This window comes from Trachurus japonicus, chromosome 15 (assembly GCF_045865225.1).
Source record: "Trachurus japonicus isolate A0001 chromosome 15, Traja_1.0".
NCBI lineage: Eukaryota > Metazoa > Chordata > Actinopteri > Carangiformes > Carangidae > Trachurus > Trachurus japonicus.
Genome location: NC_140921.1, coordinates 17,498,249 through 17,513,522, shown reverse-complemented (window position 1 = coordinate 17,513,522; position 15,274 = coordinate 17,498,249). Strand labels below are relative to the sequence as shown.

The 15,274-nt window shown below is 43.2% G+C and overlaps 1 protein-coding gene across 1 annotated transcript; it reads left to right on the top strand.

The window, feature by feature from the left end:
• Positions 1-134: 134 nt before the first annotated feature.
• sfrp5 (secreted frizzled-related protein 5) lies at positions 135-14,953 on the top strand. The gene is made up of 3 exons (XM_085800073.1): positions 135-1,197; positions 8,059-8,136; positions 13,349-14,953. The coding sequence occupies exons 1-3, from the start codon at positions 645-647 to the stop codon at positions 13,675-13,677; spliced, it is 960 nt and encodes a 319-aa protein (XP_085656199.1). The 5' UTR covers positions 135-644; the 3' UTR covers positions 13,678-14,953.
• Positions 14,954-15,274: the final 321 nt, after the last annotated feature.

Genomic DNA, 15,274 nt, shown 5'->3' with positions numbered 1-15,274 from the left:
CTTGTCCTAGAGGAGGGGTTCTGCTGAGGATAAGGGGCAGGAGGAGTGTTCTGGAGGCCGGTGGGATCCTCCCCCCGGGGTCGTGATTGGCTGGTGCTGTGGTGACTGAGTCCAGGGGAGGCCAGTAAGAAGGTGAGTGGTCTGGGAGCCTTCTAAGGGGCAGGCAGCAGCAGCAGAGCAGCTATCACTGCCTCTTAAAACCTAGGTACTCCTCATTACAGCTGCAGACTGATAGACAGAGAGCAGAGCAGGGCAGGGCTGGACACACTTCTGAGAGAGGGACAGGGAAGAGGACAGAGAGATATTGTGGAGACAGGGAAAGTTAGAAAATAAGCAGTGCTACTTGTGTGCTCACCCTTTTCTTGACTGCTGCCTCCCCACTCCACTACCTGAGGCACATATACACACACACACAGGGAGGTGTTTCAAGGAGGCTTAGAGAGGCTGACTCTCCAGGGAAGAAGGGAATTAAACACTTTTGTTTTCAATCCGCCGCATCCATACTCAGGAGAAAAAAAGGGATTACAGCTTGTTCGCCTGCCCCACTTACTGCTCTCTCTTCTCGCTGCATTTTGTTGTCACTGAGTCACTTTGGAGACTTTGGATACAACCTTCTTGAATTGTTGGTCCGGGCTCACATAGTTATGGCACACGGACAAAAGAGCCACAGGTGGGCATTAACCCAGAGCTCCTTCAGCTTGGCACTGGGCCTGTCGCTCTTCTCCCTCCTCCTTCTCACCGTCTCGGCCGCAGATGAGTACGACTACTACAGCTGGCAGTCGGACAACTTCCACAATGGCCGCTTCTACACCAAGCAGCCCCAGTGTGTGGACATACCAGCTGACCTGCGCCTGTGCCACAACGTGGGCTACAAGAAGATGAGGCTGCCCAACCTCCTGGATCACGAGACCATGCCAGAAGTCAAGCAGCAGGCGGGCAGCTGGGTGCCGCTCCTCGCCAAGCGGTGCCACGCCGATACCCAGGTCTTCCTGTGCTCGCTCTTTGCACCTGTGTGTCTGGACAGGCCCATCTATCCCTGCCGCTCGCTGTGTGAAGCTGTGAGGGACAGTTGTGCTCCAGTGATGGAGACCTATGGATTCCCCTGGCCTGAGATGCTGACCTGCGATAAGTTCCCCATTGATAACGACCTCTGCATCCCCATGCAGTTCACTGGCAACCAGGCGACCCAGCCACCAGGTACGGCATCATGCGCACATACACCCACTCTGACACCTCCGTTAAAGCCCACTCGCACACTAAAGTGTAAACATAAACACACACATTAAATCTTGGTATGGGCCCTGAAAGAGTCACTTGTCGACATCGTGGCTTAGAAATGTTTTTTGCGACATGTTAACTTGGCAAAATATCACATTTTTATACACTTTATACACAATCTTAATTTCCAGCGACAACTTCGGTAAGCACATTAAAACCAGTTCAATTCAAATGATAAATAAAACTAAATATTCTCTTCAAAACATAGTTTATATTATTGCAAAATGTGTATTTTTTAGTAAGCAATAAATAAGTAAGCAGTAAAACAATGCACTACTTTAAAAATTAAATTGTAATAAAAAGCTAAATTTATTGCTACAGTGATTTGTGCTGTGCAGACACAAATGCAGAAGTAAAACAGTATTAGAGGGAAACAAATGAAGAACATATGAGTTTGTCTCTGCATTGAAAGCTGCAGGACTTTGATTCATGCAACATAACAACATTAGGACTAGACAGATGAGGGTTTGAGAGCATGCCGAGTCAGACACAATGAGAGTTTAGAAACGTCTGGGAGGCTCATATGGTTTCCCCCCGCACTGCAATCATGACAGATGAAAGCTGGAGCGAGAGACTATCCAGAGGAGGTCAGGGAGGGAGACGGGAGCAGGAAGAGGCTACAGGGGAAAGTTCTTGGGTAAGTGGACAGTTGAGTTCAGGGAGGCTCCCTGCCATCTACATACGCCTCAGGGAGGGACAGAGACAGACTGAGAGAGACACGGGAGACTGAGAGACTCCGGCGGCCAGATCACTCACTGAGTTAAGACAAATGCACTGTGATGTTAAACACATCTCAGCTGAAAAGGTGACACACACGCACATGCATACACACGCACCTTTATCAGCAGACGTCCATCAAGAGTTAATCAATCAATCTAACAAGTGAGTGAATAGAGAGGCTCTGCGTGGATAAATAAACAAACACAACACAACACACACACGCACGTGAGCACACTGCAGTTACTGGGAGATGATTCGCAAAATAGATTGAAAATATTATATAATTTTTCCACAGATAATGAGTAAGAGGACCGATGATAACCGTGAGGTGTGAGTGGGGACTATGTAGAGTTGTGTGCATGTGTGTGTGTGTGTGTGTGTGTATGTGCACCATGGCCACTTAAGCAGCCCTCTTCACAAAAGCAGTCAGTGCTGAGAGTGGGGGAGAGAGGGAGCCGATGAGAGACTTTACACAGTGCAAGGGGACAGTCCCCACTGTGTCCCAGCCTGCTCAGCCTTTTGTTGGGTCTGGCAGCCGGCAGGCCAATTAGCTAGAAGGCCAATTACTGAGCTCCCACTAATTAGTCGACATGACAGGACAAGAGAGGCAGGCAAGAGAAAGCGAATGGGCTAAAGTCTGATTGTCCCAGGGAGAGGAGAATGGGGAGAAATGAAAAGAGAGGGAAACGAGAGAGGAAAGAGAGGCAGACCGTGCACAGAAAAGGAGAAAAGCTGCTTCCTGCAGCAAAAAAAAAGTGTCCGCCTCTCTGCTTTCAATAAGGACTGAAAGAAAACTGTTTATTATTCCTCTATATTCCACTTCTTACCTTTAACCATTTATTGCCATTTTTCTTCCACTTTACCTCAAATGTTCCTGCATGTTAATATTTCATCTGTAGATTGAATCCTAACTTGACTTTACCTTTGACACATTATACTAAAAACATAATTTAACCATGTCAGTCACAAGTTGTTTAAAATCCGTTACATATACTCATATCTAACGAGCTACCCTGATGATTAAAAAAAAAAAAAAGTGGGAAGAGATCATTGGAGGATTCTCTAGTGAATTCATGCGGAGCTGACTTATTCCATTAGGAAAAATGGCTGTTCTGTTTTTGTGGGACTGGTATCAACTATGTGACATTTTGGCTTTGCAGAGCCATAACTCATTCTTTTACGTGCTGCCTGAGAGGGAGGCAGCTTCAGCTCCTTCTGTCACCTCCTCAAACAGCCAACTGTTTGTTGATCCTATCTAATCAAACAATGATCAGAGGCGGCTACATTACAGGAAGTGGTAGTGGAGATCAGTGCAAACATATAGAGGGATCTTTGTTATTAAACATTTTTAAGAAATAAAAGACAAGAATGTGCTGAGTTACTAAAAAAAAAAAAAAGAATAAACCAAAATTGGAATATTGGTTAACTTTGAAAATTCAATTTAGGGTGTAATCGTGTGTACAGTACGTCGTGTGTGTGTGTGTGTGTGTGTGTGTATGTCTGTGTGTCTGCCTGTGTGCATGTGTGTGAGTGTGTTTTAAAAACTGAGAGTGAACCCGTATCACTTCTAGCCCGGAGGCTCAGTCACTGACATTTTGTTAAGAACCAGAGATTCTCAGATGTGCCGATGAGGCCATCCTGAGGACAAGCTCTTGGCTCTAAAACACACACACACGCACGCATGCACGCACACACACACACACATGCAGAAACACGTGCACATATACATACACAAACACGGCCAGGAATAATAAAGAGGAATTTCAGAGAAGAAACTCTTAGAAGTGAGTTTCCTGGGAACCCTCTGTGTCAAAGAACATGGACCGTGCTCTTCACACGGGATCATACGAGGACTCTCGGTGTAATCCAGGTGGACCTTGGCGAGTTGGATCAATCGCAGGAACTAAGTGCTGTTCTACCTGCTGCTCTCCTTGTCTGCGAGGGCCCGGTGCCATCTGAGCTATTCTGCAATTACATGATATAGCACTGATGGAGGGCTCCTGTGGAAACTAACAGTACAGAGTTAGATTCACTTTCCACCTCTCTGTCATGGCCAAAAGCGAGAGGAACACCACCAACATCTGAGCTCAGGTTATGTGTGTGTGTGATGATTTCTGGCATGTGTGTGTGTGTGTAACAGGGGCCCATGGGATGTGATTATGTGAAACACAAGTCTGTAGATATTATAGCAGGGAAGACAAGCAGACTGCTGACAAAAGAGGGCCCAGGCATCCAGGGAGAGAAAAAGGCCGGCTGAGCTCATTCTGTCAGGTAAAGCACAGTTAATGCCGCCCATCATCTCCGCCTTATGGTCACGTTACCTTTATCTACTGTCAGCATCGGTAAATCAACAGGTACCGCGACTGTGGGCAGGACTCTGCTGCTTTAGTGCATTCAAACTGCACGTCTCCGCAGAAAATGCTCCTCAAGACAATATGCACGTTGTCCTGAGAAAGACGTTGAAATTGCATGGTGTGAAAGATATTGTCTGTCCTTGCTGTACTCACTGATGTGGCTAGTGTCAGTTACAACCGTGCTAAAGGAGACGGGCAGCACTGTCAGGTCCCCAGCAGCACAATGGGCGCTACTCATGTGGCCCTGGCTGTTATATGAAAGGGAAAATGTGATCCAATGGTCTGTGCATGGAAGACTGCCTGGGCCTTTTGAGAATGTATTTTCTCTTCTGTATAGGATTCCTACAGATGCAAGGAGCGTGCTGTGTTTTAGAGGCCCCGGGGGCTGCCTGCGGGCCGTGTTTAAGTCCTCCCTCTGTCCGTCTGCATGCCGCATTTAAACAGATGTTAGGCCCTCCGACATAAATCACATGCTGCATTTCATCTCCGGCGCAGTACCGTTTTATGTCATAAGTGTTGCTGCTCGTAACTTAAAGGGCCCAAATGAGGCATGAGATAGTGACCCGCGCACATACTTGAAATGGAACGTAAAAGTCGATGTGATGCTCAGGCTGCAAGGCGCGAGGTTAAAGACACGTCAGGGGATTGGATGACCATGTTGTAAGATATGGTTATCTTTTGAATGAAGATATCTGACATCTGTGTCAGTGTGTGTGTGAGAGAGAGAAAGTGAGCGTTATGTTAAACAAGATTTCCCCTGACTGTGAAATTGATTTTCAGCCCATTCACGACAAGTTGCCGACATAAAATGTGACTTGCATTTCCAAAAGAGTTTTTTAATGCGAAAAAGAAATATTCATTCATGTCATGTCATGACAAATAGTCTTTTAGGATATAATTGTGATCAGGAAATGCGTTGTTTTCTCTTTTGACCACCTAATAATGATCATAATTTATGTTGTTGAAACTACATAGTTATATAAACAGACATAGACATTTCCCACTACACCAACTAATCACAGCAAAATGATGATAATCATCTTGTCTTGGTTTTTGGAGGTCATAGCTGACAAATTTGTCAGAGACATCATTTCACATCGATGTACAATCCAACTTCTTTGTCTATTCCAAAAGTGCGTCATTATAAGATTAATGACTTTTTGGATCTTTGTCATTAACGGACGTGTACTCAAAGTCTCATTTAGGGCGACAGAGGCGGCGAGTGCCATTAACAAGTGTTACGTAAGTCTGAGGAGATCTGGTACATTTTGCGGTTTTCACCAACTGTTTCTACCTAAACCAGGTTATTGGAAAAGGAGGGAGTGAGGGCGGAGGGTGGGGGACAAAAGATACAAGTGGTGAGAGAGAATGAAATCGAGAAAGTGATATTTGATATTAACCTCAGAGTTATGACTAAGTGAAGTTGTGCAGTTAAATTGCTGGAGTCTTGCCGTACGTCGTTTCCACTCTGGCTTACACTTTGAAGATTAACAGCAGGGCTTTCCAACCGAGCACCTCCCAACGCACCCTGCTCCCATCATTCTTCTGCTCTTATCCTCAATCACTGGCTCCTCATCCTCTGACAATATTAGAACATTCTTCACTGCAATTGGAAAACCTTAATGTTTCTGTTATTAAGTCTATAATCCAACACGTAGATGACGAAATGGTGCAGACAAGAGGTAGTCAAGTCCAAAATCAACTGAAGCAAGAGCATAATTTTCACAATTTAATCACATGGCAAGGTTAAAAAAAATAAAACATTCCTAAGCTGCTTTGAGATTATGGCAAAAGTACATCAATGACCTAATGGCAAAATATTTGCTGAGTAGAATCGTGTCCAGGAAAAAAAAAAAAACCACACACACAACGGGTTACGCAGCGATGATTCTCATCAGCACGTAACGGTGATTCCCCCGACAGAGAAAGCCATGAGGGCAGTCGTTGCTTAATTGATTTCTCAACAGCGTCCAAATGGTGGCTTGTCGGTCCAAGCTCAACTAAGTTTCATGGAGGCTGCACCCTCCTGACACATGCTCTGGCATCAGCGCAGCCGGGCCTCCGGCCAACATACCACCCCTGTGAAACCAGAGTGAATGCCCGCAGAGCCTGAATAAGATGCAACGGCTTCAAGGGAATCATTCAAATTAGACAAACCCAGAGCACTTTTGGCATCTCTTGATCTGCGGTTGTGTGTTTCCGAGATCTTGTCCCAGTCTCCTTGTCAGCACCAGACAATAAGAGGCCTGAACCCTGCAGGCCACGCAGCGTCTCCCGCCCGTGAAACCATGGGAACTTTCAGAGGAGAAAACTGGCAGAACCTCTAAAAGAATATGCTTCAACTTCCTCCGACACACACACATACATACATACATACACTCAATAGTTTTTGGAGGTGGGGGTGTGGGTGGTGGTGGGGTGTTCACCTTCCCCCAATTTGAGTGGCGAAGCATGCTAAACTTTGACCCCTCTCATTATCTGCCCAGACGCTGAGGTTTGGGCTGAGGTGATAACCTTTAAACCCTGACTTTTAACCCTGAGGCTGGACTGGGCTAGGAGGATAGACCTGTGTGTGTGTGTGTGTGTGTGTGTTTGTAAATGTGACACGCAAAGGAAAAGAGAGAGGCACAGTCATGCTCTTCTGCTCTGCAGGTGTGCACACTGTATATGTGGTGGTGTGTGGAAGATTTCTATACACTACCTCATCCTTCTCTCCCTGACCGTTTCTAATATTATACCTTGTTCTCTATATGGCCCCGGGCTCTGTTGCGTGGATGAGTGGACTGATATTAGATGTGTACAACCAGCCCCTCTGGGATTACATGGAGTTTATGTAGTAATTGTCATAATAAAGTTTTATATTGAAGCCCTCTGAGAAAATTGCAAGGTAGTATGAAGCATGCCTGTGTGTGTTTGTGTCTGAGAAGGAGATTGAAGTCTCTGAAAGTTTTGTAAGTAGCATGTGCAATAGAAGGGACTCAGAATATTTGTTGGAAATGTTATGATAATTTATCATATTTCCAGACACATTTTCACTTCATACTGCGCACATAAGAGGAAAAGTGTTACAGTGATAAACAAGTAAAACTTAATGTAGGGTCTGTGTTTCTTCCCTCTCACATTGCATCTCCTCTGTGTAGGTGCACAATAAAATCTAAATCAAAGTCAGTGAGGCTAAACATGCTCCTGAGCAAAGCAAGCATGGCCATACATTTGGAGTTAAAAATAAACCCAACTTGTTGCTTTGGTTTCCTCTCGCTGTTTCACAATGTGTGGTTGCTGTGTGGCCTAAATGCTGGCTGTGTCTGTGTACTGAATCACTTTTCAGCCGCGTTCAGCTGCTCCTGCTCCAGCGTTTACCTTTCTGCACAGCCAAGACCACGCGTGCACCACCAAAATATACAACAGCAAGAATAAAAACATTTTCTCCAGTGTAATTGCAGGGCAAACATCAGTCAGCCTGCTGGACTATATATTCACTCCATGGCAAATAGCCTCTGACAAGAGGAGGGGGGCTGCAATGAGTGCCTCCAAAGTGGTCAGGGCTTAATGATTTCATACTGACACGGCTTTGGTTTTGCTGACTGCACTTGACTAACAATGACCTCAACTCAGCTGATAGATATTAGCTAATCTGTGCCTTAATAGCTCTGAATGAAATTGGAATCAGTGTAATAATTACTTTTCTCTCCCCTCATCTCCCCAGTTTCAAAGGTGTGCCCTCCATGTGACAATGAGCTGAAGGCAGACAACATCATGGAGCATTACTGCGCAAGTGACTTTGGTAAGTACCAACGAAGACCCAATAAAGACAGGTAGACGTTGTAAGTAGAGGACAGTTTAATCCAGAGCAGGACTAAAGCTGTTACATTCATAATTGCATGCAGGCGACACAGAAGGTAAAACTGCAGCAGCTACCAGTCTCTTTGCCTTGTAGGTGGAGCCACGGACTACCGAACTGCTGCTGCAACTTTTCTGAACTGGCGTAGGCTAGTATGAGCTGATCTGAATATGACTGAGAAACAAAATTTGGAGTTTGCTCCACGCAATTTCTGGACAAGCCAGCAAAAAAGTAGAATTGCATTACGGACATAACCATGCAAAAAATTAATTTCTGTACAGGCTTCACAAGGATTTAAAAGTCTGTTTCAAGATGTATTTGCGGAAAAGCAATTTAAATGCAATAGTGTGTGGCATGATTAATGTAATGTGTAAAATTTGTTTTGGTTTTAGATTTGGGAAAATTACACTAAAATCAGTTTTGATACATGTCGACCTGGATGTTATCATTACAGGACTGAAACTGCAAACTCAACTCTAACTCTATTACTCCTACAGCACACACATAATCCTCAATAAGAAACCTCCATCATTAAAATATTAGGAAAAGCGTCAAGCATTTACAAAAGCCTTAATATTCAGTTTTGTTCCATAAGAAATTTAGAGTTTTACTTGTGATCTTCTTTCTCCTCCATTGAAACACATATTGGTGTATTTGTAGAAATGCTCAAAGTGCGCACTGACTTGATCAGGCGAAACACAAATTATTCCCTAGTGTAGCATGACTCTTATTCTTGTAAATCGATAAATTGATTTAACAGCTTCCAGTCCCCAGCGTCCATTCAACACCAATTTCCAAACTTTTCCACTCTCCAGCAGTTCAGGTTCACCACGGTAACGACCCGCACACAAAGCCAGAACATAATTATTTCATTATTTCTGCACATCAAGGCTTTTTTGGCCCATCGTACTCCCCAGCAAATGAATTTCTGTTCGCATGGACTGTTGCCCCAGTCACGATAGTTAATGACACACTGATCTCAACTTTCTCCAGTCATAAGATTGTGAGCACTTAACTAGAAATAGTGACAGAAAACGAGCTCGCAACCTTGCGAAATACCGCTTATGTTTCTCAGCAGATTAGGGATAGTGGTGTAACTGGAAATGAAGTGTGGCCAGACGCTGCTGAAAAACAGATTTCTGTGCTGAAGCGTTTCACAGAGGAGATGTCTGCAGTTTAATGGTTTCATCATCTATCTTTTGGCGAATCCCCACACCTCCAAAATGTCCTGAATATACGGAACATGACCCATTATAAATAATAACTTAATAAACACCCGGCACATCAGATCCAATAACAACAACAAAATACGTGCACATCGCTCACACTCTGAGCTGCAGCCAAAACACAGGCTCACCCCCGGTAATTAATCATGACTTTAGCTAATCACAGATGTTTATTTGTCTGATTAATTGCAGTATTGCATGTCTCAATCTTTTAACATGAGGGTGTTTTCCGAGATCAGAAAGTAACACAGAGATTCTTTCTGTTCATTAGAATGAACCATGATGACAAGTGAAGGCAGATAGCCGGACGCTTTATTGGCTATGAATGTATGTGACTGGATGAGACACGAGGATGAGTATAGAAGTCGAGATAACTTTGATGTATGGATTTGGAGATCAAGGCGAGAATGACTCTACGATGTTATTCTATAGGGCGATAGCTGATTAAAGTTTGATGTCACGCCTCATGAATGTCGCTACCTATTCATCTCTGGACACGATTCACCCTTCGAGCATTTTGAAGTTCGTGTTTTGTTACAGTCTACTTTTGATGTCTGATCTCTCCACATTCCTTGTACTACCATCCAGCCAGGGGCGGACCTAGACAATAACTCAGGGTGGGAATATGACTGTCCCAGGCCACTCTCCTGCAAACCATCAGTCACCAGATCTTATAGATTAACCCTTATGTGGTGTTCGGGTCAAATTGACCCGTTTCAAATTTTTACTAAAAGAAAAAATATACAAAGATACGACTTTTCGTCCTGAAAATCCATGGCCTTGGCTTATTTTATGTGAAGAACGTGTGAAAGAAAAAAAAAATATTGACATGATATGCTACAATACTCCTACGCATTTATGTCCTTCATAGGATGTTCGGGTCAATTTGACCCGGATGAAATACATTGACTGACAGACAGGCAGACACACACACACACACTTACATGGACGCAGACACACACACACACACACTTACATGGACGCAGACACACACACACACTTACATGGACGCAGACACACACACACACATATACAAACACACACACGCACACATAAACACACAGAGACACACTTACATGGACACAGACACACAAACACATGCAAGCACACACAGAGACACACACACTTACATGGACACAGACACACACAAACACACACACACAGAGACACACACACACACACACACACTTACATGGACACAGACACACACAAACACACACTTACATGGACACACACACACAAACGCACGCACAGACACACACACTTACATGGACACAGACACACACAAACACGCACACACACACAGAGACACACACACACTTACATGGACACACACACAAACACACGCACACACAGAGACACACAAACTTACATGGACATAGACACACACAGACACACACACACAGTATATGGACACAGACACACACACACTTACAAACACAGACACACAAACACGCACACACAGAGACACACACATGGACACAGACACGCACAGACATAGAGACACACACACACTTACATGGACACAGACACACGCACAGACACAGACATGCACAAACTTACATGGACATAGACACACAGACACACAAACACACACACACTTATATGGACACAGACACACACACACTTACAGACACAGACACACAAACACGCACACACAGAGACACACACATGGACACAGACACACACACGCACAGACACAGAGACACACACACACTTACATGGACACAGACACACATAAACACCCCAAGGCTTTACTATAGTGGATTTTTTACATACATTATAACTTTATCACAAAAAACGAATGACACTTCCATTGTTAAATGTGATCTAGCAGAGAGTAATTGCAAACATGATTCATGTATGTTATCTATATTGTTTGGAACTGAGATAAAGAAAATATATGTTGGAGTTTTTTTATGTAAATATTTAGTTCTATATTTCTTTTAAAACCAACAATAATGTTCCGGGTCAATTTGACCCGAACAGTTCCAAAGGGTCCAAAATGTGAACATAACACAAGGGTTAAAGGATACAATTTTTTGCGATAGAGCAACAAATATGACAAACATGTTTGATTATACATATTTTAAAAATATTTACAATGATTTTAGCGATTGTACATTAATTAAACATAAAGTGGAAGCTACAGTAATAGCAGCAACCCTCAGCTTATAATTAGCTATTTTATGTCAATTAGTTAACAGCACACGAGGTGAAGGGCATACATTTTCTCTCACTGTGAACAAGGTTAAAAAAAAAGTTTCACAAGCCTTCACTTCAGTGGATTATCAAAACTGACGACCATTATCAAGGCAAACTTACTGTAGAGTAGAAAAATGAAGCAGTGTGGTGTGGACACAGATTGTTCAGGTAGCCTTGCACAGAGCCACTGACTCATTCCTACCTGTTGTGTTATTACTGCTGAGGTTGTTGATGGTGTTGGCCTAAACGACCCTCTAACTACAGTAACTAGATTAGAAAGGAAAAGCAGCTGGGTCGATGGCCTGGCAGGACACAGCCCACACCTGGTCGCTACAGTGGGGGAGGTTGTTTGCTTTAGCTTAATGAAAATCTGTTTAACCTCAAAGTGACAGCACATTTCGCCTTTTCTTTCCATACGCTTCTACCACCTACATCCCCTCTGCTGACATTAAAGAAAGTGACTTTGTATAATGACGTGGGCACAGCTTGTCATCAGGATACTGGCCAGGCTGCTCTGGCCCTCCACTGAATCACTTACGAGCGAATACGGGTGGGCATTCAAAGTGAAGCGGGGAGGGAAATGATTTTATCCTTCCTATCTTTGCTGAACACACACACACACATACATGAATGCGTTCATTCACAGACGTACACATGCGCTCATGAGGTGTCAGCACGCAAGCGCAGCACATAAACACACGTCCTCAGTGTGCAGGCTGGATGAGAATCAGGATGTGGATGAAAGGCAATTCAACACACACACATTCCTTCTTCAACATGCTATCACTTCACATGTACTGTATGAGTATCAGAGTGTACCCGGGGGTGTTTATGCAACTGTGGACAAGCAGGCGAGAAGTGAAATGGCGATCTTCCAACAGGCTTGGGTACATAGCGATGCTTCACACCGACCCAGCGACTTTACCCTGCCCATGATTGATTTCACCTGTCAAAATGTTCACCCAGAGAATTCCACTCTCAAAGGCCTGACAGTTCAATTTTAATCTCTTCAATTTAAAAATATGAACTAATAAACATGAATCTCTACGGGAGATTCAAGTCAGTAGTTCATTAGGTTGATAGACCAGAGTTTACTGTAACCAAAGTCCATCTATGCTGAAAGCTGTGCACAGAGGTCTGTTCTGTTCTTTTGCTGAAAGAGATTTAACTGTGTGCACAAATGAATAAAAAAGGAAGAAAAAAAACAACAACTAGAAACTTGACCTGAACTTGACTGCTATGAGATTTGTTTTGAGACAAGACGTCACTCACAACAAGACCTGATACAATCAAACAACAGTTTTAATTGCCATGTTATTTAAGGGTCAGCACTTGCACCTTGACTTGTGAATTTGACTTGAACTTGCATCACAGGATTGTTCTACGTCCAAAAAATTGTCCTTCTTGTTGTTTTTTTACGGGTTTTCCCTAACAAGTCTGCCACACAAATATACACATACAGTATATACACACACAGGATGCAATTTTCTGTGCGCTGTTGGGAGAGTTTAAATGATAATACCCAGGAGAGGTGTAAAATAGTTTAGTCTCTGGCAAGCACAGGGCTCAGTGATGTTCCTGCAGAGACAGAAAAAGTCACATTTGCTCAAAGAGGGAAACAAAGAAATCAGAGTGACACACTCACAGCTCCTGCAGGGTGTAGATATGTGTGTTTTTAGAGAGAATAAAAGAGTAAACATATCTCTTCATCTCTTCTTCCTCAGCCCTCAAGATGAAAATTAAGGAGGTAAAGAAGGAGAAGGGCGACCGGAAGCTGATTGCAGCACAGAAGAAAAAGAAAGTGTTGAAGCAGGGTGTGCTAAGAAAGAAAGACCTGAAGAAATTGACCCTGTACATCAAGAATGGCGCCAACTGCCCGTGCTCCCAGCTGGACAGCCTGGGCTCCAACTTTCTCATCATGGGCCGCAAAGTGGACCAGCAACTGCTGCTCATGTCCATTCACAAGTGGGACAAGAAGAGCAAGGAGCTCAAGTTCGCCATCAAGTACATGAAGTCCCATCAGTGTCCCACCTACCACACCGTCTTCCAGTGACGCGACCACAATCTCTCCCCCCGCACTCCACCCGGTTTCACACAGATCGTATTTCTCCTTCCACTAATGCATCCCCGAACCCCAGATCTCCACTGAATCTTTAACCAGCCCATGACATAGTCCTACAACTGGTTGCAGGGTGGTCAAGCTTTTATTTTCTCAGCTTTATCATGAATCAGGTAGTCGAGGGGGTCGTTCTGAATCTGACATATTAATGTCAGAGAGGCGAAAAGCTGCACATTCTGCACATCCCTTCGAATAATAAAAGTCCCAAAGAAACTGCAAATTTGCAACAATTAGGAAGAAAAACAGACAGTTTGATCTCCCCACTGCAATTTAATACTTTTCTTTTCTGATATAGTAGAACCAATCACTTGTATGATATCTTACAACAACTTAAGCAATACTACGGAGGCATTAAGTAATGGGAATCTAAAGATTTGAGGCAAATATATGAGGGGAAATATGTTTGAAAATGTGATGATAATGGACAGAGAGAACGGGGCGGGAGCTGAGTGGGAACACAGGTTTGTCTCAGTGTAAGAAAAGCTGACAGAAATGATACGTTACAGTACATGTGGGCTGTGCATGGGCCAGTGCACACACTGGCACAGTGCTCCCAGGAACAACATCAAAGCAGAGAAATATAGATGGTCTACTTAACTGCGTGTTTTAATAATGTAAAAAGTAGGTAATTCAGATGAATACTAGATTATTAGAAAACTGGGCTTTTTCTTTTTATCCCTCCTGGGAGAGAAGATGGAACAAGGCAGACTTGGCGGACTGGATGATGCTTCCACTGACTTTGTACAGCACCGTTTTTTGCGGCCTGAAAGAGGGAAACTTGAATACTTTTTTTCTTTTTGAATCGGAGAGAGAGGAGGTTGAGGCGGAGAAGACATCTTCCTGAAAACAAATGGAGAATAAAAGAGAGAGAAAGAGAGAGAAAGAGACTCTGGACAGAACCAACAATGTTGGATTTATAAGTCTCTGGTACTCGCTATTTTTCACTATCACTTTTCAAATGTTTCTTTTTTTGTACTTACATTTTTTTTTTTTTAATTTTGCTTCAGTTAAACTTCTATGGTATGAAAGCAGAAATCATACATACAAACATAGCACCTGAATTCACTGTTGCCGTAGCAATAAGAGATAAAATTTTAACTTTGACAATATTTGCTAATCAGTTAACCTGTAAGTAGTTCTGTTACTGAAATACATCTTTGTTTTACAAGAAAGTAAATGAATAAAATATATTTGAAATTTTTATAAAGAAGACCTCCTTGAAATGTGCCTTTTTTCCCCCATCATAATTAACCTACTGTACTAACTAAACTACCTGTAAAACTATCTTTATGCCGAGTCCCTCACCTGGAAGAAGCTTGGTAGAATAACACATGTAAAATCTAGTCTAGAATTAATTCCATTTGACGTTAAGTAGGTCTGTATCAGGCTTTGAAAATATATTTAACAGCAAAGTTACAAAATTTTGTTTATTTTCCACTATTCACAGATCAAATAATTTCCATGAAATTTAAAAAACTAGTGGAAAATTAAGCTGAGCAAAGTGTTTCACAGACCTGAGCTAAGTTCCAAT